Source organism: Eumetopias jubatus, unplaced genomic scaffold (assembly GCF_037043125.1).
Source record: "Eumetopias jubatus isolate StellerSeaLion01/CBP00866 unplaced genomic scaffold, mEumJub1_p1.0 scaffold_8, whole genome shotgun sequence".
In the NCBI taxonomy this organism is placed as follows: Eukaryota; Metazoa; Chordata; class Mammalia; order Carnivora; family Otariidae; genus Eumetopias; species Eumetopias jubatus.
In genome coordinates this window covers 57370682-57398083 of record NW_028274814.1, presented here as the reverse complement: position 1 = coordinate 57398083, position 27402 = coordinate 57370682, and the positions used below count along the sequence as shown (strand labels likewise).

Here is a 27402-nt window from a genome sequence, read left to right as displayed (position 1 = left end):
AAAATAGAACTATCATATGCTGCAGTAATCCCATTTCTGGGAACATATCTGATGGAAACGAAATCATCATCTCGAAGTGGTATCTGCACCCCTGTTTGCTGCAGCATTATTTACAATAGCCAAGACAGGGAAGCAACCTAAGTGTCCATCAGTGGATCCATGGGTTTAAAAAATGTGGTATATATTTACAATGGAATATTTTAGCCACAAAAAAGAGGGAAACCTGCCATTTGCGACAACAGAAATGAACCTTGAGGGAATTATGCTAAATGAAATAAGTCACACAAAAAGACAAATACTGTATGATCTGACTTACATGTAGAATCTTAAAAAAACAACAACAAATTTACACCCTGCTGCTTGCCAGGGGTAGGAGGCTGTGGGAAATGCGTAGATACTGGCCAAAGGATACAAACTTCCTGTTACAAGATTAGTAAGTTCTGAGGGTCTAATGTACGGAATGGTGATTACAGTTAACAATACTGTATTATATATTTGAAAGTTGCTAAGAGAGTTGCTAAAAGAGAAATGATAATTATGTGAGATGATGGAGTTATTAACACTCTTACCATTTTACAATATAAAAGTGTATTAAATTAATATACGTATACCTTAGACTTACACAGTTATCTGTCAATTATACCTCAATAAATCTGGAGAAAATTCAAAAATACTCATCTGTCATTATATATATCACTCAAAAATAGCAATAACCTGGTTAATTTTGTTTGAAAATAAAAGGATTTGGGGGTGCCTGGGTGGCTCAGTCGGTTAAGTGTCTGCCTTGGCTCAGGTCATAATCTCCAGGTCCTGGGATCTAGCCCTGCATGAGGCTCCCCACTGAGCTTCTACCTCTCCCTCTGCCCCTCCCTCCTGCTTGTGTGCTCGCTCTCTTTCTCTCTCTCTTACAAATACATTAAAAAAATTTTAATTTTTTTAAAGAAAATGATTTGGTGACTTTTGTATACTTTTAGCCAAGTATTTAATCCTAATATAAAAAGCTAGATTTACCAACAGAAAATTATAATTACTTTTTCATGGACTAAATGTATGCAAGAGAATATTAGCAGCATATAGCTACCTAAATTTACAAAAAGAATGAAAGTTCCCACAGGAGATTATTAATTTAGGAATTGAACATGAGCCCCTAAGAGCACTGGAAACAAAAACAGAGCTAGCAATTATTGTTTTAAAACTGTTACACAGATAACTCTTCTAGTTAAAATTTAACATCCAAAAAAGAAGGATCTTCCTGAAGGCAATTATTAAACAATTCTTTTTAACCCAAATCTCAAAAATAAACCTATAATTACAGAATATGAAATAGCTTTCATTTTGAACACAGTTGATAGAAGCAACTTTTAAATAGAAAACATCTAGTTAAAGTCACCTCAAACCTGGGGGGGGGACCCAAATATGAAGCCACGGGAAAAGAAGCCAGCACAACCAGTTTTAAATGTGTGTGACTGATCAACGCCCACTGGCCTCACTCACCAACCAACCAGTGTCAGCTCCTCCCTTCTCAAAGAAAGCCAGTAGGAGACAAAACCATTCCATACACATGCCTCACGTGCCAACCAATCAACAACAGTCTCATCCAAATTACCATGGTGTTTCACATGATGACAAACCACTTAATTCTCTGAAAGTCCCCCAAACCTTAAACTCTACTCTTCCCAAAACCCTATATAAGAATAGCAGACTGCTCTGTCAGAAAAGACTCTAAGTGACCAGCATAGGTCTATCTTACTAGTAGCCAATAAATTCCAACTTCATCTTTTTATTTCAGATATTGAGGGCTCACAATCTTTTGGCAAGAATTTTTAAAGTCCTATAATTTGCCACCATATTTCGTTTTCCTTAATAAAATATAAATGAAGTTTGCTATTCCTCTGATCCACTTTACCATAATTAAAACTAGCATAAATACCAGTAAAAGAATAAATAGCAAGTAACCACAACATTGGGCCCCCCAAAAATAAAAAAAAATGCATACAACTGACAGATTAAATTGTCAGAATGGACCCATATCAAACTTTCTTTTTGTTTAAGTGAGAGTATTATGTTAAAAAACAATACATGCAGGTGAAACTCCATGCACTCAATAAACATTTGCTGAACAGAACTGTATACGCTAGGACGTTTTCTAGGCCCTGAGGACGTGGCGATGAACAGATAAAAATCCTACTCATGAGTGAAGTAAACACAATACAATAAACTACACAGGCAAGATAGTACTAGAGGAGGAAAACTAAAGCAGAGAAATCAAATTTTGATGTGCCATAGGGAAAGAGGTAATCAGGATAACCAAGAAAGGCCTTGCTAAGAAAGTAACTTTTAAGCACAAAATTGAAGGGGAGGGGGGAAAGGAAGGAGCAAGGAGCAAGGAAGCCATGAGGGTATTGGAGGGAAAAGCACTCCAGAGTCAACAGCAAGGACAGAGGGATGCTCGAAGTGTTTGTAGTGAGGGGAAAAAAGTGAGAAATTCAGTGTGGCTGGACAGCGTGAAAGGGACAGAAAATAGGAGTGAGGCAGTAAGGGATAGGGAGAGACCAAGATGAACAGATCATACAAGGCCTTGTAGGTGTTAGAAAGAACTCTGGCATGTACTCTGAGTGAAATAGGAGGCAATTGGCTTTTGAGCAGAGGAAGACATAATCTGACTTACATTTTAATAGATCCACTGTGTTCAGAATTAATGGAAACAGAGAAAAGACAAAAGAACAAACAAGAAGACCAATTAGTTAATTATTACACTTATACACACAACAGATGATAGTGGCTTGGTCATGGAAGATGTGTTTGGCTTCTGGATATATGTTGAAGGAAGACCTGACAAGATCTGCTGACAGATTAGATGTGACATGTATGAAAAAGAAAAAGACATGAGTCAAAGATGATACCAAGTTTTCTGGCAGAGCAACTGGAAGAATTGTCATTAACTCAATTAGGAAAGACAAGAAGGGCTGGTATAAGAAAGAATATCAGTAGTTCGATTTTGGACATGTTAAGTTCGTAAGACCCAAGAGCTATCCCAAAGAGACATCAAATAGGCAGTTTAATATGTAGGTCTGGAATTACACAGAGAGATTTGGGCTGGAGATAGAAACTTGAAGATCATTAGAATACACAAGATAGTAAAAGTCAAGAGAAGGAAAATCAAGGACTGATTCCTGGAAGATGTCAATGTGTAAGTAAGAGGTGGGGGATGAGGAGAAAGCAGCAAATCAGGCTGAGATGTACAGACTAGGAAGGCAGGGGGAAAACCAGGGGAGTGAGTGAGATCCTGGAAGCTCAGTGAAGACAGAATTTTGGAGGAGAGAGTTCTCCGTTGGGTCAAATATTGTTGATAGGTTAAATAAAATGAGATCTAAGAAATTATGTCTAGATTTATTAAAATGAAAATCAGTGGAAACCTTTGTAAAATCAATTCTGGAGTAGTGGGAGTGAAAATTACTAGACAGAATTCAAGAGTGAATGGGAGGTAAATCCGGATCAGTGAGTGTACATGGTTCTTTTAAGGATTTCATAGCTAAGAGGAAAGATCATAGATGATTTAATTTTCTTGTTTGGTTCAATCCTTACACAATGATGACGTAGTATTTTTGTAATATATTTTGTAATATAGTTTTTTAAATTACATACATGTAGCATTAAATGTTTTTTAAAACAATGCCAGACCAAGGGGGAACCTGGGTGGCTCAGTCGGTTAAACCTCTTGATTTTGGCTCAGGTCATGATCTCTCGGTTGTGCGATCGAGCCCCGCCTGGGGCTCTGCTCTCAGTGCCAAGTCCGCTTGTCCCTCTCCCTCACCACGCACTCTCTCTCTCTAATATAAATAAAATCTTAAAAAAAAAAAGGCAGACCAAGGCATTAAATAATTCACAAAATTATACAACCAAAAGACTCCTTAAAAATTTTCTAGATGTAGTGTATATATATATATATAACACTATATAACCTGATAATCATTTTTTCTCATGCTTAGAAAGACCACAGAAACACTATTAAGTTTGAAGAGCAATATTTCATGCTTGATAAAAATCATCTAACTCTAGGATATACCCAAAATAATTAGTCATATTAAAATTCTATAAGAGGGGCGCCTGGGTGGCTCAGTTGTTAAGCGTCTCCCTTCAGCTCAGGTCATGATCCCAGGGTGCTGGGATCGAGCCCCACATCGGGCTCCCTGCTCTGCGGGAAGCCTGCTTCTCCCTCTCCCACTCCCCCTGCTTGTGTTCCCTCTCTCGCTGTGTCTCTGTCTGTCTGTCAAATAAAGAAATAAAATCTTAAAAAAAAATAAATTTAAAAAAAGGACACCATATTTAAAATTTTTGAAACACACTGCTAAAATCACCCTTCAGAAAGGATTTACCAATTTCATCTAACAACAGTGTATAGGAATGCCTTTTTCCTTACATTTGCTAACTTTGGGTATTATTTTTTTAATAAAATATTTATCACAATGACCGCAAAAAATGATATCTCGTTATTTGCATTTTTCTGATTAGCACCCAGGACGGAATAGCCCTACTAAAAATATAAAATTTGTTAATCATGAATGTTAGCTCCAACTAGAATTTGTTTTATAGGAAAATAATAATTACCTACTATTTAAATATTGCTATAGGCTTACCCATCAGAATCTTCCTTTTTCCCAAAAGGAAAGAGGTGGTTTTCAGTTTTTCCACTCTCTCTTTGTGGAATTAGTCCAGCAGCAGCAGCAGCGACAACACACACGTTTTCGAATACTGCCATCCCATTACTTTGCTGTCTCTTCTTTTCATTAATCTTTAATGGAAATTTGATACTAAGGATAATTGTTACTACTTTATTCATTAAAAAGAACTTTTTGCATTAATTATACATTTTTTAAAGATTTTATATATTTATCAGAGAGAGAGCACAAGCAGGAGGAGGGAGGTGCAGACAGAGAGAGAAGCAGGCTCCCCGCTGAGCAGGGAGCCCGATGCGGGACACGATCCCAGGACCCTGGGATCACGACCTGAGCCGAAGGCAGACGCTTAACGACTGAGCCACCCAGGCATCCCAGAACTTTTTTTCATTAATTATAACATTTGACTCTTAGTTTGTCGTAATTTTAATCAATAAAAATATTTTGTGTTTAACTTTATCATTATAAATAATTGCAATTTTTATAAATTCTGCTTCATTCTGTTTGAATAAAAACAGCAGAATTGGGACGCGTGGGTGACTCAGCTGGGTAAGCGTCTGCCTTCGGCTCGGGTCTGATCCAGGGTCCTGGGATCGAGGCCCGCATCAGGCTCCTTGCTCAGTGGGAAGCCTGCTTCTCCCTCTGCCTGCCACTCCTCCTGCTTGTGCTCTCTCTCTCTCTCTCTGACAAATAAAATCTTAAAAAATAATTAATTAATTAAAACAGAATTTTCCCAAATTTGAAAAAGGGCTTTCTTAATTTTGTATTCATATCCACGGTTTGCTCCCTACCATTCCCCACCCCACCCCATCTGACCAGCAGATACAAAGAAATAAAAAGACAAAGACACAAAATGTGTCATCTTCTGTCCTTACCACCTGGATTTTGCAAAAACAGCCAGATTTAAAGGATGTGACATTGTGGTGCTCCAGGAACAAACAGAAGTTTTCCTCTTTCTACACTGAGCTATTTTTTCCCCAACTACCTTTTACAATTCTTTTTTTCATTTGGATCCTAGGGCTATCAAAAAAGTGACAGTGTTCATTAAAATATATGAACCAAAGTTCACCACAACACAAAAAGAACAGAGTGAAACTGTTAGTGTAGAATTTTGGGAAATGAGTAATGCTCCCCAAATTCCACATTCAAAAACCATAAAATTTTATAGCTAGAGGATATAAAAGTAATTATCAACTTTAATCCTGTTTTCCACTGATAAATGGGAGTAAAACCAAAAAAGGTTAATTTGGTCCAAAGTTCCTAAAGTGGCATTACCTAGCATCTTATGGCACCGAAAGAGATGATACAATTCTTTGATGCTGAATCAGGTAAGTTATCAAACACATTCATTAAATTAATCAGATACATTAAAAGTATGACACTGGCACAGTAATTTAATATCTTAATTGGGGACACGGTGCTTAGCTACTTCTTCTTTTAAAGGAGGATATCTCTAGATTTTTGTCTATTTTTAAAACTCAATTCACCTCAAAAGTCCATTTTCTCCCTTCGAGTTAAATACTGAAGGTTTCTGAAGGTTTCTGCTACCTACATTATAAAAATCATACATGTCAAAATGTACCATACTTTATTAAACATAATATGAAGGTCTGACTCAACAGAAACATGTGAGAATGGTGACCAAAAAAAGTGGAGGGGGGCGCCTGGGTGGCTCAGTCAGTTGGGCCTCTGACTCTTGATTTTGGCTCAGCTCATGATCTCGAGGTTGTGGGATTGAGCCCCGCATCAGGCTCCATGCTCAGTGGGGAGTCTACCTACCTCTCTCTCTCTCTCCCTCTCTCCCTTTAGCCCTCCCCTTGGCTTATGCTCTCTCAATAAATAAATAAATCTTAAAAAAAGAGTCTGTTTTTAAAAAATGTGGAGGAAGAAAGTGATAATCCAAATATTTGTTATTAAAAATATCTCAGCGTGGTCCTGTTGGAATTCTAAGTTCCAAGAGTACAAAGCAGAAAAGATTGCACATACTGAAACAATAAATAGGTTTAGCTGAAATATTTGTTTATATCTTCTCTCTTAGTCATTGCTTCTTTCCCATTTTATTGTTTATGGAAACGCAGTTTATATTTAAGCCAATAGATAAAAATAAAAACCCTAGAGATGGGGCACCTGGATGGCTCAGCGGTTAAGCGTCTGCCTTCAGCTCAGGTCATGATCCCAGGGGCCTGGGATGGAGCCCCATGTCAGGCTCCCTGCTCAGCAGAGAGTCTGCTTCTCCCTTTCTCTCTGCCTCTGCCTCTCCCCCGGCTCATGCTCGTGCACACACGTGCGCGCTCTCTCAAATAAATAAAGAAAGAAAACTTAAAAAAAAAAACAAAACACTAGAGATTATTATATATTTTTTAAAGATTTATTTATTTGAGAGAGAGAGAGCGAGAGCATGAGCAGGAAGGGCAGAGGGAGAAGGAGAGAGAAACTAAAGCACACTCCACACTGAGCACAGAGCCAAACGTGGGGCTCAATCTCACGAACCTGAGATCAAAACCCAAGCCAAAACCAAGAGTCGGATGCTCGACTGTGCCACCCAGACGTGCCAAGATAACTGCATTTTTTTAAAGTTTTTTTTTAAAAGATTTTATTTATTTATTTGACAGAGAGAGACACAGAGAGAGATGGAACACAAGCAGGGGGAGTGGGAGAGGGAGAAGCAGGCTTCCCAATGAGCAGGGAGCCCGATGCGGGGCTCCGTCCCAGGACCCCGGGATCATGACCTGAGCCGAAGGCAGATGCTTAACGACTGAGTCACCCAGGCGCCCCGATAATTGCATTTTTTAAGGAATTTTCTTTACGGTTACTCGGGTTCATGAGGTCACATGGTGCATAGCTAAATTCGTTCCCAAGTTCACATGCCACTTGGGAGACTGACGGAGAAACCTAAGGAAAACAAATCATAAGAATGCTTTCCTGCACTCCTATCATTTAGATAGCAGAAATAAGCTATTTCCGAACACAATCACGTATTTAGACAACCCCATTTTATACACGATCTCTTCTCCTAAGTGGAAAATCAAAATGACTCAGATAACTGATAAAGAGAAAAAAACAAAAGAGCAGCAGCAAAGTGAACCTCTTACCTCTTTTTGAAGTTGAACTTTCACTTTTTCCAAATCCAGGAAGTCTATCTGTAACATGCCTATCTCGTTCTTAACCTTTTGAACATCTTGCTGTATTTCTTCTTTTAGATATACTTCTGATGTTCCGTAACTACATGGTGGAGAAGAACTCTCATTTTCTACTTCGGGTTCCATACTTCTATAGTTATTAGTACTGTCATTATCTGCACAGAATGGCTTCCGGAACAAGTCTTTTATCTTCTTGTAAGTGTCTGTAACAGCAGAACTATTGTGCCTTTTTATTTGAGCCATCTGTCTCACCTCATTGGAGCTGGAAAACCTTTTGTCACAAAGGCTTTCCGAATGACTAGACTGAGGTAGATGTCCCATCTCTAATTTAGAATTAGTGCTATTTTGGTTCATACTTTTTGCCATTGGCATGTCAAGCTCTTGGTCTTCTTTCACTTCAAACATAGCGAGTGGGTTCCTTACTTTTTTATTTTCTGTATCACTTTTAAAACTCTTATTTTTGTTAAAAACATGCTCAGTGTCTGGTTTGTGACCATTTTCACGGTCCGATTTATTTTCACTTAAAGCAAAATCAGAAGATGACTGCCAAGCATATTTGAGACTAGACGGTTTTTGTTCAGCAAATGCCTGAAATACTAGAGGGACAGGCACTGCAAATGTATCCCTTTTCTCACAATCGAGTCTGTCATTTGTCAAGTTAGAAGGTATTTCCATTACGTTTGCTCCTTCTTTAAAGTTACCATGTAGTGACTCTTCCTTAGGATAAGGAGCAATTTTGTGTCTTTGACAAGTTTTACCAAACTCCCACTTTAACTCACTGGTGATGAGTTTTAAATTCTTTTTCCACCCTAAGTTGCCTTGTTTGATCCAGAGTTCCTCATGGTTTTGCACAAGAGGATGTTCTGAAAATACAGCTACACGAGCCTCTCTATCACAGTTCTTATTCATCTCTGGTTCTCGAGACTTTTTTTGCAGATGCAAAAGTGGAACATTAATTTGCTTGGTTTGATTTTCAGATGTCTTTTCTGCCAGGATACATGTTTGTAAAATAACTTTATCCTTAAGTAATCAAGTATGGACAAAGAAAAATTAGAAAATAATTAAAATTTAACTGTTAGATTTCTTAATCTATGTTAAGCTGCTCCCAAGTCACTGGATTGTAACAAAGAAGCGAAAAATAACTCGCCCTAGCTTAAGACAGAAGAAAAACATAAATCCATCAACTTTGTCAGTTTTTTGGAAATAAACAATTCATTCCATGTTCCATCTACCAAAAAATGAATTACATTATTTTTAATGTGACAAACTTAAAAACATTTTACCTCACCATACCTTACATAGCCCCTACCGTGCATTTGAGGATTTTCTTTAAAGACTAATAACTAGAGAATAGGCAAATTTTAAATTATTAGGAGCCAAAATCAATTAACATCAATCAGAAAGAAAATTCCTAAATCTTAATTCAAATTATATACTATGATAGTGTTATACATCACTATAATTATCTGCTTCTATCCAGCTCTAATATAATGTCCACTGAGAGTGGATAAGAAAAATGTTAATAATACTGATTTCCTACGCTGAAATGAAATAACTGAAAAGAGTTATGGTTTATTACCCAACTACAAAGGTCCCATCCTGGAAGGTGGGATTCTAGGCAATTGGCAATTGTGCTGATTTTATGACCCCACTCTCTGAAGTCAACTACACAGAGATCACAAGGCAAAATAAATCTTTAATGTTGGCATTAGTGATGGGCAATACAGAACTGCACATTTGGAACCACTGAGGATAATTACTCCTACGTGGATCTAAGTCAGTAGTCATCATTATTACGCTGCTCATAATTTCAACTGTTTAAACATATGATTCAATATTTGGTGTTACCTTCTTTATCACATAAAAAGTGACAAAAATGGAAGAAGCAAACACTGTTCAGGAATTTTTTTTTCCTCTCAATTCCAAGGATGAAGTTTAGCTATAAGTTACTATAAATTCTAACAATAGTTTAAGGTTTGTAACTTGTAAAATTTTATAAAAACTAAATATTAAATTATAATCTATTGACTTCAATATGTCCATTCAAAAGATAATTTCATTTGAACTATGTTACGTTATTAAAGCAGGAAAAACAATATAAAAGCGGAAATTTACATTTAAATTTAACTTTTTACATACCTGTAGGTGGTTATTTTCACTTTCATCAAGTCTTTTTTGCTCTTCCTCTGATGTCCTTTCTAAGTCTCGTTCTCCTGGCAAATCTATATATTTAGTTAAAATGGACTACTGAGAATGGTTAGATAAAAGCTATATCCTTCTTAAAAACAGAAAATAACATTTCATCTATTGATAGTTCAAATTAAACTTAATCTTTAGCTGAATATTTACTTTAAGAAACACTTTTAATTATCGGAAACTTCAACAAACCATTTGGGAAATACTAAAGGTCACCAGGTTAAAGACATACAAACATCTCAACGATTCATTCACAAGTTCATCCACCTCACATCAATGAACAAAACACTCAGAAACAAAATTTTAAAATGCAGCAGAAACATGTAAAATCACAACAGACTATTCTTTACCTTGTAACAGCACCTCTTAACACCCAAAGCCTCAGCTACAACATTATTCATGGTTTCCAAAATTATTAGTATTTTTTATGCCTTTATTAGTGTACAAGCTTCCTATGGGTGTACGTCGCTGCTGAGTGTAAACATTCCTGAAATGTTTTCCTCTCCTACTTGATAAATTTCTTCACATCTTTTAGGACACAGACTGCTATGTAAAGTCATCCTTGATTATGGCTAGTCTTCCCCAGATTAATAGGTGTCTCTTTCTTCAGGGGTACCTTAGTACTTTACAGATTTTTCTAGTGTATCTTCACCACCTGAACTGTAAATTACTTCTTTCTATATCTATTTCTTTGGCTCCTGGACTGTATGGGACAATCTCTCTCTCTCTCTCTCTCTCTCTCTCTCTCTTTTTTTAGACAGGGGGAGGAGCAGAGAGAGAGAGAGAGAGAGAATCTTGACCGGGCTCCAAGCCCAGCACTGAGCCACACATGGGGCTCGATCTCACAACTCTGAGCTCATGACCTGAGCCGAAATCAAGAGTTGGACGCTCAACCGACTGAGCCACACAGGTGCCCCTGTATGGGGCAATCTCTTAAGTCATCTCTATGTAAACTGTCTTCATTTTACTCAGTAATTATTTACTGAGTTCCCAGTAAGTGCTAGGCACCCAGGTTTCAAGAAGCACGTAGATAAAAGGTGTCAGGAATGGTTTTTCTGGACATAATGCCTGAACCGAAATTGAAAACAGTGAGGTCAGCCAGATTCAAAGGGATTAGAGGGAGGAAAACAGGGAGAGTATGCAAGGCTGTAGGAAGACAAGGGAGAGAAGCACACGACAGGGTAAATATTTATCTAAAAGGGAGAGAAGCACACAACAGGGTAATACAGGGATCTAAGAGGAAGACATCACCAGCAGTTCAGAATGCCAGAGAAAAGGGCAGACGGCAGAAAGGGCTAGAGAGTTTGGCAGAAGTCAAGGTTATGAAAGCTTTATATGTAAGTTTAAGATACCTGGACACAAATATATTTTCAACAGTGGTTCCTAGTCATATTGACATTTGAGACAGATCACTCTAAATGCCGTGGAGAGGGATGAATTTGAGGGGCACTGTCACACAAGATGGGAGATGAATTACAAGGCAGTACTGCAAAATAAAGATGAAGTACACCTGAACTGACAGAATGGGTCCAGAACTATTGAGGATATAAAATTATCAGGGCACAGTACAGAATAAATCTGTATTAAATGAATAAGCACACAATCGTGGGTCCCTAGAGAACTAACTTTGCTCACTACTTTATAAAAGGCATCAAGTGAGAAGAGAAACAATCCACATGAACTGTTTTAAGTTGCTTGTATTTCTAATTTTTGTTTCAGATCTTCCTTTGTTACAGGAGCCTGTAGGTATTTTAGAAGTCCTCCTTCTTGGATCTACCAAGCTCGGGAAGAAGTAACAGCAAACAAGTCACTTGCAGAGGTAAATAACTTTGCATTTCTTGCCTGTACTCACTACTCTAGGAGATCATTGAAAATCTTTTGAAAACACAGTGTTAATTCTACAAGTAAAGAAAGAACCTAAAACTACAGGGGTGAAAAAAATATTGTACGATTTATGAGTACAGACCTGATCACATGACTGATAAAAGGCATGGAATTAACTGGTACATTAAGTAGAGCACACATTAGATGTGGTTAATCAATAGACTGAGTATCTTAGTAGAATGAAAACTGACTTTCCACATATTATTTTTAAATAATATAGTGCTCCTTAAAACCAGTATTCCATTTATTCATTAAAAATAATAAAGGGAGGTGCCTGGGTGGCTCAGTCAGTTAAACGGCTGCCTTCGGCTCAGGTCATGATCCCAGAGTCCTGGGATCGAGTCCCGCATCGGGCTCCCCGCTCAGCGGGGAGTCTGCTTCTCCCTCTGACCCTCCCCCCTCTCATACTCTCTCTCTCTCTCATTCTCTCTCTCAAAGAAATAAAATCTTGGGGGAAAAAAGGAAATAATGTATAATAAGCTTTCAGTATGGAAATAGGATTACCAAAATGGAAAAAAAACCAATTTAATCGCCACAGAATTTTTAGATACTGAAAATCTTTTGTATTTCAAAATCAGTGTCATGCTTACTGATAATAACAATTTTAGCATTTAGGGAATGAACGTGATAATCTCTTTTGTTTCCAAAATTAGTTTGATTTGGTAGATCATGTTAGTCTTTAAAAGGTTTTTTTGAAACAGCTATCATATCAAAAAATTAGCTCTCTTAAAAAAGAAAAACAGCCAAAGCTTCCATATTCAAATTAATCTCATTTGAATAATGAATACCAATACAACATAGATCTTTGATGTCCCATAGATCTGAGGAGGATGAATGAGTGGCTGTTTCACCCCAAGTTTAGCATTCCATCTGCTTTCAGTATTCTTTGTGGAGCAGCTGTAATTTAATCTGCTTTAGTGCAAATACACTCAAGCCATCTAAGGTGAATTCTCTCAAGTTTCCTCATCAACTCCAAAATTTCCTAGCTACCACGCCTTTCTTTCTTCCCTCCTTCCCTTCACTATCCACCTTCTTCAAAAGTAATTTCTGGGGGCGCCTGGGTGGCACAGTCAGTTGGGTGTCTTGGCTCTTGATTTCAGCTCAGGTCATGATGTCGGGGTCCTGGGACTGAGCCCCGCATCGGGCTCCAGGCTCAGCAGGGAGTCTGCTTAAGGATACTCTCTCCCTCTCCCGTTGCCCCTCGCCCTGGTTGCTCGCGCTCTCTCTCTCTCTCTCTCTCTCTCTCTCCCTAACATAAATAAATAAGTCTTTTAAAAAAGTAATTTCTGGATCTATGGTCTGGACTGTTCTGCTTTTACATCCCTTTGATTATGGATTATCTCCACCGCTTCTTTCCTCTTGGTGTGGCAGCAGTATCTTACATCTATAACCTCTCTTTCTCCATCTCCTTGCTCCCCTCTAGCTAAAAACATGCTCAGCAATAAAAACAAAGTCATGCTCTTCCTTGATCCTATTATGTCTTGAACTATCCAGTGGCCCTTCCAGATTTCTCTATAGGGAAGTCTACATCCTTGCTACGTACGGAGCGCATGACCCAAGGACCACCAACACTGGCATCACCTGAGAGGTCAGAATGCAGAATCCCAGACCTGCTGCTCACAATGTGCATTTTTAACAAGGTCTCGGATGATTCACTACAATTTGAGAAATTCTGGTCCATACGGAGTCTGCTGCCACATTCCTTTACCTTAACTTAACCTTCTAGAAAAAGCCTCACGTTCCTATCGATTCTCCAAAACTAAAATGTATTAAAAGTCATAAACTTTCGGGGTGCCTGGGTGGCTCAGTTGTTAAGCGTCTGCCTTCAGCTCAGGTCATGGTCTCGGGGTCCTGGGATCGAGCCCCACATTGGGCTCCCTGCTTGGCGGGAAGCCTGCTTCTCCCTCTCCCACCCCCCCGCCTGTGTTCCCTCTCTCGCTGTCTCTCTCTCTGTGTCAAATAAATAAATAAAATTAAAAAAAAAAAGTCATGAACTTTCTAATGGACTTTTTATCAGGGCGAAAGCTTCCTTGATCTCCCCCTAACTGACCCTGCTCTCTTCTTCCTTCCAATTCTCTTATTTTGCACTAAATGATACTATCTTATGAAGTGCCACCATTTTGTATGACATTAAGATATATACATTTATAGCCGACTAGGACATAGCTCTGCATTATCAGCTACGCCGGTCCTTAATGTCTTCCCAACAGTGAGGAAATCAGGAAGAGTGGAAAAATTTTGGCATACTACTCTGACAAACTTTGGTACTGGAAGCTCACTTGATATTTTTCCTGCATTTCAAATACTCTGCTCTTCCTTCTAAAGAATTATTTTATGTTACCACCTTCCACTATAAAGAGCTGCCTTTGCCCTTCATTTACTCCCGGTACTCTCCGCCTTTCTCATCATTCCTTCTTTTGCTCTTTTCCTCTTATTTCCTGATGTTCCTTAGGTCTTAGAATACCTTGAAATGGAACCAGTAATTTAGTTCCTGCAGTGGCACTCTCAATTTAATCTGTTGCTGACACCTGATAAGATATCAATTTATCTCCTTTTCACATCTTTCTCCTTTCTATGCGTTTAATAGGTGATTTTCTTTGGATATTAGAACATATCACTATTCCCATTTTAAATTAACACTCTATCAAGTGACTTTTTAATAAAATACAATTCTTACCTTCTACTTCTTCATTTAATATACGTGGTCCCTTCTGATCCGCAGCTCCAGATAAACGTTTAACGTCTTTCTTTGGAAGACTCTCAGAAATACTCTGTTAAAATTAACATCAAAAATGAGCTGCATAAAGACTTCCGAATCCTTTTCTAAGAAAATATCTGAATTTCCGACGTTAACAGCAATCAGACTTACAAATAAGAAAAGCATGTATTGAAAACCAAAACATCTCAAAACCTCATATATGCTTCCTAGATTAAGGGTACCTTTTAATCTCCATTTGCCCGAACATGGAAGGCCAAAGTAAATACTTTCATAGACAGAAGACTGATTTGTATGTACCTTTCAACAGGAACTAACAAAACACCTAACTCTCCTTTGCATTCCCCACCAAAATAAAAGGACATTAAAAAGATGTATTTAAACAAATTCTTTAATAAGTATATTTGCTACAAATTTAAACTCTTCCTGACGGCAGAAACGTTTTCAGTGCTCAAAGAAGAAGATACTGGACATGATGAGAAACCTTGGAGTATATCATCTTGAGTATAAACAGAACACTGTGGTAGCTGCTGCTTCATTTAGATAAACAAAGGCTTGGAATTTTTATTGATAGGAAAAATGGTTGAATGAAATGGCAAAGAAGGAAGAAAAACTTTTCTTGAAATTATATTTAAATAATAGCAAAGCAGTTTAGATACAGGTATGAAACTCTTCAAAAAGTCTAAGCTTTCCTAAGGGAAGACTAAGAACATTTATTTATTAATTACCTAAAATGTACCAGGCACTTATTTTAGTATGCACATTTTCTTTTCTACACCCAACAGTAACAACAATGATTATGACAATGGGGTGGATCTTCCTGCTTCCTGGTCATTCCAAGACATAAGAGTGAAATGATGCATAGATGTGATCCATGGTTCTCTCTGTCTAGAACGTCCTTCTCCAAGACCCTGGCACGACTGGTCCTTCTCATCCGCCACTTGGCAGCTCTTGCCACATTCAGAGAGATCTTTCCTGACTAACAAAATTCCATTCCCATTCTCATCCCCATCCTAATGACAAACTCCCCCAAAATTCCCTAACCTAACATTTCCATTTTCTTTATACAAAGCACTTATAGTAACTTACAATGGATTGTTGTTTCCTTATTTTTTCTGCTCCTACCACTACAGCCTAACCCCTCAACTTATACAGCCGGTACATAGCTGATATTCAATAACAGAAATGTATTTAAGGTCAAACATATAAAATCTCACTGAGGGGGGTGCCTGTGTGGCAGAGTCAGTTAAGTGTCCAACTCTTGATTTCAGCTCAGTTCACGATCTCAGGGTCATGAGATCAAGCCCCATGTCGGGCTCCGTGCTGAGCATGAAGCCTACTTGGGATTCTCTCGCTCCCTCTTCTTCTGCCCCTCCCCACCCCTCTCACATGCTCTCTCTCTCTCTCTCTCTCTCTCTCTAAAAAAGAAATAAAATCATCTCACTGAGAAGGTCTCAAGTACCAAGTCACTATACTGTCGACCCTTACACAATGCAAGGGTTAAGGGCGTTTGCACAGCCGTGCAGTCAAAAATCCACATCTAACTTTTGATTCCCCAAAAACTTAACTACTAATCTCCTATTGAACTTCCTACTTTAAACGCAATTAGACTTAAAATAGGAAAAATGTAAATTAAAAACCAAAACATTCAAACAGAAGACCTCGTATCTGCTCTCTAGATCTAATCTACGTCTTAATCCTCATTTGGCCCTGGACTCTGTAAAGTGAGCATGGAAGGTCAGAGTAAATTATAACCTAATGCTGACCTTACCAATAATGTAACGTCAATTAACACATTTTCATGTTATAGGTATTATATACTGGATTCTTACAATATAAAGAAAAGGCTATTAAGAAATCATAAGGAAAACAGATTAACAGTACTGTACTGTATCAAAAAAGTCTGTGTGTAAGTGGCCACACAATTCAAACTCATCCCGTTCAAGGGTCAGCTGTATATCTATACAATGTCACTGAAACTTAACATATCCCAGATTAGAAATCCACCTGCCCGTTCTATCTTTGCCATTCTTTTCTTGACACTACTGCCATTTATTTTATTGTCCTTCAGAAATCTTCACATTTAAAAAAAGTGTCCTCAATATTTAATAAATCACTAAATACTGCTGTGATCATTTTTGTCCTGTATTTCTATAGCAGCCTTTACAGTATACAAAGTGTTTTCACATTTGTTCCCACATTTGTTCATTACACATACCTGAGAGGTAGGTATTAGTACCATTTTTATGAATGAGGTCACTGACATTCAAACAGGTTAAACAAGTTTTTCTGGGATCCCACAGCTACCAAGTGACAGAACCAGGATGCTAGCATATCTTTTGACTTCGAATATGGTGCTTGCACCATTGTGTAGCACCTGCCTGTGCTAAGAGGTCAGGCCCTTTTTACCTCCTTCCATGGTCTGTCACCTTAGAATAGGTCATCATCACTTTATACTTATGTTACTACAAGTATGGCAGCCACAAAGATACTTAATGCATACTATTTTAACTATCCAAAAAGGCTTTTACCTATTAAAACACCACTAAACCAGAGATGCCTGGGTGGCTCAGTTGGTTCTGGGATCTAGCCCCATGTGCTCAGTGGGGAGCCTGCTTCTCCCTCTCCCTCCGCACCTCCCCCAGCTCACGCTGTCTTTCTCTCTCTCTCTCTCAAATAAATAAAGAAAATCTTTTTAAAAATAAATAAATAAAACACCGCTAAACCAAATTGTTATTATAATCCCAAAGCTCCTTGTAAATCCACTTGACAATCCAAATATAATACTTTCAGGGCCCCTGGATGGCTCAGTCAGTTGAGCGTCCAACTCTTGGTATCAGTAGTGCTCTGCGCCCAGAGTGGAGTCTGCTGCAGATTCTCCCTCTCCCTCCTGCTCACTCTCCCTCTCTCTCTCTAATAAATAAATAAAATATTAAAATATATATATATATATATATATATATATATATATACACACATATAAACACACACATACACACACACACACATATAAAATGCTTTCAAGTCCCAGGCATTAGCTTTTCAGGCTCCAAGTTGTAAAAAACTGTAACCCAAACTTTCTAGATCTGATTAGGAATTTTGCACATCCATATACACCACAGAATCACATCTGGCCATAGCTTGGCCTGGAGTAATTCTTTAGTTTTTTAAATAACTTAATTTCAAAACCCAAACTACTTCCTTATGACTCCTAAGCCTCGGTTTTCTGCAATAATACTACACAGCTTTCATTAAGTTAAGCTCGCAAATTAGCAGAACTGTATTATGCTGTATTATTATATTTAGCACATGATTATTTTATCAATTACACGTAAAAAGTATAAGGAAATAGTTTTTATGCGTAAATGCAGAGATGACAGAGAAAAGTCTAAGCATCCCCATTTATGCTTTAACATCATTCAATGCTTATATATATATATATATATTATTTTAAGATTTTATTTATGTATTTGACAGAGAGACAGCGACAGCAGGAACACAGGCAGGGGGAGTGGGAGAGGGAGAAGCAGGCCTCCGGCCGAGCAGGGAGCCCGATGCGGGGCTCGATCCCAGGACCCTGGGATCACGACCTGAGCCTAAGGCAGATGCTTGACGACTGAGCCACCCAGTCATCCCAGAACTTTTTTGCATTAATTATAACATTTGACTCTTAGTTTGTCGTAATTTTAATCGATAAAAATATTTCGTGTTTAACTTTATCATTATAAATAATTGCAATTTTTATAAATTCTGCTTCATTTCTGTTTGAATAAAAACAGCTGAATTGGGACGCGTGGGTGACTCAGCTGGGTAAGCGTCTGCCTTCGGCTCGGGTCTGATCCAGGGTCCTGGGATCGAGGCCCGCATCAGGCTCCTTGCTCAGTGGGAAGCCTGCTTCTCCCTCTGCCTGCCGCTCCTCCTGCTTGTGCTCTCTCTCTCTCTCTCTCTCTGACAAATAAATAAAATCTTAAAAAATAATTAATTAATTAAAATAGAATTTTCCCAAATTTGAAAAAGGGCTTTCTTAATTTTGTATTCATATCCACGGTTTGCTCCCTACCATTCCCCACCCCACCCCATCTGACCAGCAGATACAAAGAAATAAAAAGGACAAAGACACAAAATGTGTCATCTTCTGTCCTTACCACCTGGATTTTGCAAAAACAGCCAGATTTAAAGGATGTGACATTGTGGTGCTCCAGGAACAAACAGAAGTTTTCCTCTTTCTACACTGAGCTATTTTTTCCCCAACTACCTTTTACAATTCTTTTTTTCATTTGGATCCTAGGGCTATCAAAAAAGTGACAGTGTTCATTAAAATATATGAACCAAAGTTCACCACAACACAAAAAGAACAGAGTGAAACTGTTAGTGTAGAATTTTGGGAAATGAGTAATGCTCCCCAAATTCCACATTCAAAAACCATAAAATTTTATAGCTAGAGGATATAAAAGTAATTATCAACTTTAATCCTGTTTTCCACTGATAAATGGGAGTAAAACCAAAAAAGGTTAATTTGGTCCAAAGTTCCTAAAGTGGCATTACCTAGCATCTTATGGCACCGAAAGAGATGATACAATTCTTTGATGCTGAATCAGGTAAGTTATCAAACACATTCATTAAATTAATCAGATACATTAAAAGTATGACACTGGCACAGTAATTTAATATCTTAATTGGGGACACGGTGCTTAGCTACTTCTTCTTTTAAAGGAGGATATCTCTAGATTTTTGTCTATTTTTAAAACTCAATTCACCTCAAAAGTCCATTTTCTCCCTTCGAGTTAAATACTGAAGGTTTCTGAAGGTTTCTGCTACCTACATTATAAAAATCATACATGTCAAAATGTACCATACTTTATTAAACATAATATGAAGGTCTGACTCAACAGAAACATGTGAGAATGGTGACCAAAAAAAGTGGAGGGGGGCGCCTGGGTGGCTCAGTCAGTTGGGCCTCTGACTCTTGATTTTGGCTCAGCTCATGATCTCGAGGTTGTGGGATTGAGCCCCGCATCAGGCTCCATGCTCAGTGGGGAGTCTACCTACCTCTCTCTCTCTCTCCCTCTCTCCCTTTAGCCCTCCCCTTGGCTTATGCTCTCTCAATAAATAAATAAATCTTAAAAAAAGAGTCTGTTTTTAAAAAATGTGGAGGAAGAAAGTGATAATCCAAATATTTGTTATTAAAAATATCTCAACGTGGTCCTGTTGGAATTCTAAGTTCCAAGAGTACAAAGCAGAAAAGATTGCACATACTGAAACAATAAATAGGTTTAGCTGAAATATTTGTTTATATCTTTTCTCTTAGTCATTGCTTCTTTCCCATTTTATTGTTTATGGAAACGCAGTTTATATTTAAGCCAATAGATAAAAATAAAAACCCTAGAGATGGGGCACCTGGATGGCTCAGCGGTTAAGCGTCTGCCTTCAGCTCAGGTCATGATCCCAGGGGCCTGGGATGGAGCCCCATGTCAGGCTCCCTGCTCAGCAGAGAGTCTGCTTCTCCCTTTCTCTCTGCCTCTGCCTCTCCCCCGGCTCATGCTCGTGCACACACGTGCGCGCTCTCTCAAATAAATAAAGAAAGAAAACTTAAAAAAAAAAACAAAACACTAGAGATTATTATATATTTTTTAAAGATTTATTTATTTGAGAGAGAGAGAGCGAGAGCATGAGCAGGAAGGGCAGAGGGAGAAGGAGAGAGAAACTAAAGCACACTCCACACTGAGCACAGAGCCAAACGTGGGGCTCAATCTCACGAACCTGAGATCAAAACCCAAGCCAAAACCAAGAGTCGGATGCTCGACTGTGCCACCCAGACGTGCCAAGATAACTGCATTTTTTTAAAGTTTTTTTTTTAAAAGATTTTATTTATTTATTTGACAGAGAGAGACACAGAGAGAGATGGAACACAAGCAGGGGGAGTGGGAGAGGGAGAAGCAGGCTTCCCAATGAGCAGGGAGCCCGATGCGGGGCTCCGTCCCAGGACCCCGGGATCATGACCTGAGCCGAAGGCAGATGCTTAACGACTGAGTCACCCAGGCGCCCCGATAATTGCATTTTTTAAGGAATTTTCTTTACGGTTACTCGGGTTCATGAGGTCACATGGTGCATAGCTAAATTCGTTCCCAAGTTCACATGCCACTTGGGAGACTGACGGAGAAACCTAAGGAAAACAAATCATAAGAATGCTTTCCTGCACTCCTATCATTTAGATAGCAGAAATAAGCTATTTCCGAACACAATCACGTATTTAGACAACCCCATTTTATACACGATCTCTTCTCCTAAGTGGAAAATCAAAATGACTCAGATAACTGATAAAGAGAAAAAAACAAAAGAGCAGCAGCAAAGTGAACCTCTTACCTCTTTTTGAAGTTGAACTTTCTCTTTTTCCAAATCCAGGAAGTCTATCTGTAACATGCCTATCTCGTTCTTAACCTTTTGAACATCTTGCTGTATTTCTTCTTTTAGATATACTTCTGATGTTCCGTAACTACATGGTGGAGAAGAACTCTCATTTTCTACTTCGGGTTCCATACTTCTATAGTTATTAGTACTGTCATTATCTGCACAGAATGGCTTCCGGAACAAGTCTTTTGTCTTCTTGTAAGTGTCTGTAACAGCAGAACTATTGTGCCTTTTTATTTGAGCCATCTGTCTCACCTCATTGGAGCTGGAAAACCTTTTGTCACAAAGGCTTTCCGAATGACTAGACTGAGGTAGATGTCCCATCTCTAATTTAGAATTAGTGCTATTTTGGTTCATACTTTTTGCCATTGGCATGTCAAGCTCTTGGTCTTCTTTCACTTCAAACATAGCGAGTGGGTTCCTTACTTTTTTATTTTCTGTATCACTTTTAAAACTCTTATTTTTGTTAAAAACATGCTCAGTGTCTGGTTTGTGACCATTTTCACGGTCCGATTTATTTTCACTTAAAGCAAAATCAGAAGATGACTGCCAAGCATATTTGAGACTAGACGGTTTTTGTTCAGCAAATGCCTGAAATACTAGAGGGACAGGCACTGCAAATGTATCCCTTTTCTCACAATCGAGTCTGTCATTTGTCAAGTTAGAAGGTATTTCCATTACGTTTGCTCCTTCTTTAAAGTTACCATGTAGTGACTCTTCCTTAGGATAAGGAGCAATTTTGTGTCTTTGACAAGTTTTACCAAACTCCCACTTTAACTCACTGGTGATGAGTTTTAAATTCTTTTTCCACCCTAAGTTGCCTTGTTTGATCCAGAGTTCCTCATGGTTTTGCACAAGAGGATGTTCTGAAAATACAGCTACACGAGCCTCTCTATCACAGTTCTTATTCATCTCTGGTTCTCGAGACTTTTTTTGCAGATGCAAAAGTGGAACATTAATTTGCTTGGTTTGATTTTCAGATGTCTTTTCTGCCAGGATACATGTTTGTAAAATAACTTTATCCTTAAGTAATCAAGTATGGACAAAGAAAAATTAGAAAATAATTAAAATTTAACTGTTAGATTTCTTAATCTATGTTAAGCTGCTCCCAAGTCACTGGATTGTAACAAAGAAGCGAAAAATAACTCGCCCTAGCTTAAGACAGAAGAAAAACATAAATCCATCAACTTAACTTTGTCAGTTTTTTGGAAATAAACAATTCATTCCATGTTCCATCTACCAAAAAATGAATTACATTATTTTTAATGTGACAAACTTAAAAACATTTTACCTCACCATACCTTACATAGCCCCTACCGTGCATTTGAGGATTTTCTTTAAAGACTAATAACTAGAGAATAGGCAAATTTTAAATTATTAGGAGCCAAAATCAATTAACATCAATCAGAAAGAAAATTCCTAAATCTTAATTCAAATTATATACTATGATAGTGTTATACATCACTATAATTATCTGCTTCTATCCAGCTCTAATATAATGTCCACTGAGAGTGGATAAGAAAAATGTTAATAATACTGATTTCCTACGCTGAAATGAAATAACTGAAAGAGTTATGGTTTATTACCCAACTACAAAGGTCCCATCCTGGAAGGTGGGATTCTAGGCAATTGGCAATTGTGCTGATTTTATGACCCCACTCTCTTGAAGTCAACTACACAGAGATCACAAGGCAAAATAAATCTTTAATCTTGGCATTAGTGATGGGCAATACAGAACTGCACATTTGGAACCACTGAGGATAATTACTCCTTCTACGTGGATCTAAGTCAGTAGTCATCATTATTACGCTGCTCATAATTTCAACTGTTTAAACATATGATTCAATATTTGGTGTTACCTTCTTTATCACATAAAAAGTGACAAAAATGGAAGAAGCAAACACTGTTCAGGAATTTTTTTTTCCTCTCAATTCCAAGGATGAAGTTTAGCTATAAGTTACTATAAATTCTAACAATAGTTTAAGGTTTGTAACTTGTAAAATTTTATAAAAACTAAATATTAAATTATAATCTATTGACTTCAATATGTCCATTCAAAAGATAATTTCATTTGAACTATGTTACGTTATTAAAGCAGGAAAAACAATATAAAAGCGGAAATTTACATTTAAATTTAACTTTTTACATACCTGTAGGTGGTTATTTTCACTTTCATCAAGTCTTTTTTGCTCTTCCTCTGATGTCCTTTCTAAGTCTCGTTCTCCTGGCAAATCTATATATTTAGTTAAAATGGACTACTGAGAATGGTTAGATAAAGCTATATCCTTCTTAAAAACAGAAAATAACATTTCATCTATTGATAGTTCAAATTAAACTTAATCTTTAGCTGAATATTTACTTTAAGAAACACTTTTAATTATCGGAAACTTCAACAAACCATTTGGGAAATACTAAAGGTCACCAGGTTAAAGACATACAAACATCTCAACGATTCATTCACAAGTTCATCCACCTCACATCAATGAACAAAACACTCAGAAACAAAATTTTAAAATGCAGCAGAAACATGTAAAATCACAACAGACTATTCTTTACCTTGTAACAGCACCTCTTAACACCCAAAGCCTCAGCTACAACATTATTCATGGTTTCCAAAATTATTAGTATTTTTTATGCCTTTATTAGTGTACAAGCTTCCTATGGGTGTACGTCGCTGCTGAGTGTAAACATTCCTGAAATGTTTTCCTCTCCTACTTGATAAATTTCTTCACATCTTTTAGGACACAGACTGCTATGTAAAGTCATCCTTGATTATGGCTAGTCTTCCCCAGATTAATAGGTGTCTCTTTCTTCAGGGGTACCTTAGTACTTTACAGATTTTTCTAGTGTATCTTCACCACCTGAACTGTAAATTACTTCTTTCTATATCTATTTCTTTGGCTCCTGGACTGTATGGGACAATCTCTCTCTCTCTCTCTCTCTCTCTCTCTCTCTCTTTTTTTAGACAGGGGGAGGAGCAGAGAGAGAGAGAGAGAGAGAATCTTGACCGGGCTCCAAGCCCAGCACTGAGCCACACATGGGGCTCGATCTCACAACTCTGAGCTCATGACCTGAGCCGAAATCAAGAGTTGGACGCTCAACCGACTGAGCCACACAGGTGCCCCTGTATGGGGCAATCTCTTAAGTCATCTCTATGTAAACTGTCTTCATTTTACTCAGTAATTATTTACTGAGTTCCCAGTAAGTGCTAGGCACCCAGGTTTCAAGAAGCACGTAGATAAAAGGTGTCAGGAATGGTTTTTCTGGACATAATGCCTGAACCGAAATTGAAAACAGTGAGGTCAGCCAGATTCAAAGGGATTAGAGGGAGGAAAACAGGGAGAGTATGCAAGGCTGTAGGAAGACAAGGGAGAGAAGCACACGACAGGGTAAATATTTGTCTAAAAGGGAGAGAAGCACACAACAGGGTAATACAGGGATCTAAGAGGAAGACATCACCAGCAGTTCAGAATGCCAGAGAAAAGGGCAGACGGCAGAAAGGGCTAGAGAGTTTGGCAGAAGTCAAGGTTATGAAAGCTTTATATGTAAGTTTAAGATACCTGGACACAAATATATTTTCAACAGTGGTTCCTAGTCATATTGACATTTGAGACAGATCACTCTAAATGCCGTGGAGAGGGATGAATTTGAGGGGCACTGTCACACAAGATGGGAGATGAATTACAAGGCAGTACTGCAAAATAAAGATGAAGTACACCTGAACTGACAGAATGGGTCCAGAACTATTGAGGATATAAAATTATCAGGGCACAGTACAGAATAAATCTGTATTAAATGAATAAGCACACAATCGTGGGTCCCTAGAGAACTAACTTTGCTCACTACTTTATAAAAGGCATCAAGTGAGAAGAGAAACAATCCACATGAACTGTTTTAAGTTGCTTGTATTTCTAATTTTTGTTTCAGATCTTCCTTTGTTACAGGAGCCTGTAGGTATTTTAGAAGTCCTCCTTCTTGGATCTACCAAGCTCGGGAAGAAGTAACAGCAAACAAGTCACTTGCAGAGGTAAATAACTTTGCATTTCTTGCCTGTACTCACTACTCTAGGAGATCATTGAAAATCTTTTGAAAACACAGTGTTAATTCTACAAGTAAAGAAAGAACCTAAAACTACAGGGGTGAAAAAAATATTGTACGATTTATGAGTACAGACCTGATCACATGACTGATAAAAGGCATGGAATTAACTGGTACATTAAGTAGAGCACACATTAGATGTGGTTAATCAATAGACTGAGTATCTTAGTAGAATGAAAACTGACTTTCCACATATTATTTTTAAATAATATAGTGCTCCTTAAAACCAGTATTCCATTTATTCATTAAAAATAATAAAGGGAGGTGCCTGGGTGGCTCAGTCAGTTAAACGGCTGCCTTCGGCTCAGGTCATGATCCCAGAGTCCTGGGATCGAGTCCCGCATCGGGCTCCCCGCTCAGCGGGGAGTCTGCTTCTCCCTCTGACCCTCCCCCCTCTCATACTCTCTCTCTCTCTCATTCTCTCTCTCAAAGAAATAAAATCTTGGGGGAAAAAAGGAAATAATGTATAATAAGCTTTCAGTATGGAAATAGGATTACCAAAATGGAAAAAAAACCAATTTAATCGCCACAGAATTTTTAGATACTGAAAATCTTTTGTATTTCAAAATCAGTGTCATGCTTACTGATAATAACAATTTTAGCATTTAGGGAATGAACGTGATAATCTCTTTTGTTTCCAAAATTAGTTTGATTTGGTAGATCATGTTAGTCTTTAAAAGGTTTTTTTGAAACAGCTATCATATCAAAAAATTAGCTCTCTTAAAAAAGAAAAACAGCCAAAGCTTCCATATTCAAATTAATCTCATTTGAATAATGAATACCAATACAACATAGATCTTTGATGTCCCATAGATCTGAGGAGGATGAATGAGTGGCTGTTTCACCCCAAGTTTAGCATTCCATCTGCTTTCAGTATTCTTTGTGGAGCAGCTGTAATTTAATCTGCTTTAGTGCAAATACACTCAAGCCATCTAAGGTGAATTCTCTCAAGTTTCCTCATCAACTCCAAAATTTCCTAGCTACCACGCCTTTCTTTCTTCCCTCCTTCCCTTCACTATCCACCTTCTTCAAAAGTAATTTCTGGGGGCGCCTGGGTGGCACAGTCAGTTGGGTGTCTTGGCTCTTGATTTCAGCTCAGGTCATGATGTCGGGGTCCTGGGACTGAGCCCCGCATCGGGCTCCAGGCTCAGCAGGGAGTCTGCTTAAGGATACTCTCTCCCTCTCCCGTTGCCCCTCGCCCTGGTTGCTCGCGCGCTCTCTCTCTCTCTCTCTCTCTCTCTCCCTAACATAAATAAATAAGTCTTTTAAAAAAGTAATTTCTGGATCTATGGTCTGGACTGTTCTGCTTTTACATCCCTTTGATTATGGATTATCTCCACCGCTTCTTTCCTCTTGGTGTGGCAGCAGTATCTTACATCTATAACCTCTCTTTCTCCATCTCCTTGCTCCCCTCTAGCTAAAAACATGCTCAGCAATAAAAACAAAGTCATGCTCTTCCTTGATCCTATTATGTCTTGAACTATCCAGTGGCCCTTCCAGATTTCTCTATAGGGAAGTCTACATCCTTGCTACGTACGGAGCGCATGACCCAAGGACCACCAACACTGGCATCACCTGAGAGGTCAGAATGCAGAATCCCAGACCTGCTGCTCACAATGTGCATTTTTAACAAGGTCTCGGATGATTCACTACAATTTGAGAAATTCTGGTCCATACGGAGTCTGCTGCCACATTCCTTTACCTTAACTTAACCTTCTAGAAAAAGCCTCACGTTCCTATCGATTCTCCAAAACTAAAATGTATTAAAAGTCATAAACTTTCGGGGTGCCTGGGTGGCTCAGTTGTTAAGCGTCTGCCTTCAGCTCAGGTCATGGTCTCGGGGTCCTGGGATCGAGCCCCACATTGGGCTCCCTGCTTGGCGGGAAGCCTGCTTCTCCCTCTCCCACCCCCCCGCCTGTGTTCCCTCTCTCGCTGTCTCTCTCTCTGTGTCAAATAAATAAATAAAATTAAAAAAAAAAGTCATAAACTTTCTAATGGACTTTTTATCAGGGCGAAAGCTTCCTTGATCTCCCCCTAACTGACCCTGCTCTCTTCTTCCTTCCAATTCTCTTATTTTGCACTAAATGATACTATCTTATGAAGTGCCACCATTTTGTATGACATTAAGATATATACATTTATAGCCGACTAGGACATAGCTCTGCATAATCAGCTACGCCGGTCCTTAATGTCTTCCCAACAGTGAGGAAATCAGGAAGAGTGGAAAAATTTTGGCATACTACTCTGACAAACTTTGGTACTGGAAGCTCACTTGATATTTTTC

At 38.3% G+C, this 27402-nt stretch overlaps 1 protein-coding gene across 1 annotated transcript in view; it reads right to left on the bottom strand.

Annotated features, from left to right (window-relative positions):
- The window catches only part of LOC114203931 (ankyrin repeat domain-containing protein 26-like), a 125885-nt gene that overhangs the window by 32591 nt on the left and 65892 nt on the right, over nucleotides 1-27402 (bottom strand). The window contains exons 9-10 of the mRNA XM_088025706.1: nucleotides 20976-22043; nucleotides 4638-4792 (exon numbers count right to left, since the gene is read on the bottom strand). Coding sequence (XP_087881832.1) covers nucleotides 4638-4792; nucleotides 20976-22043 — 1223 coding nt within the window. The remainder of the gene's footprint in view (nucleotides 1-4637; nucleotides 4793-20975; nucleotides 22044-27402) is intronic.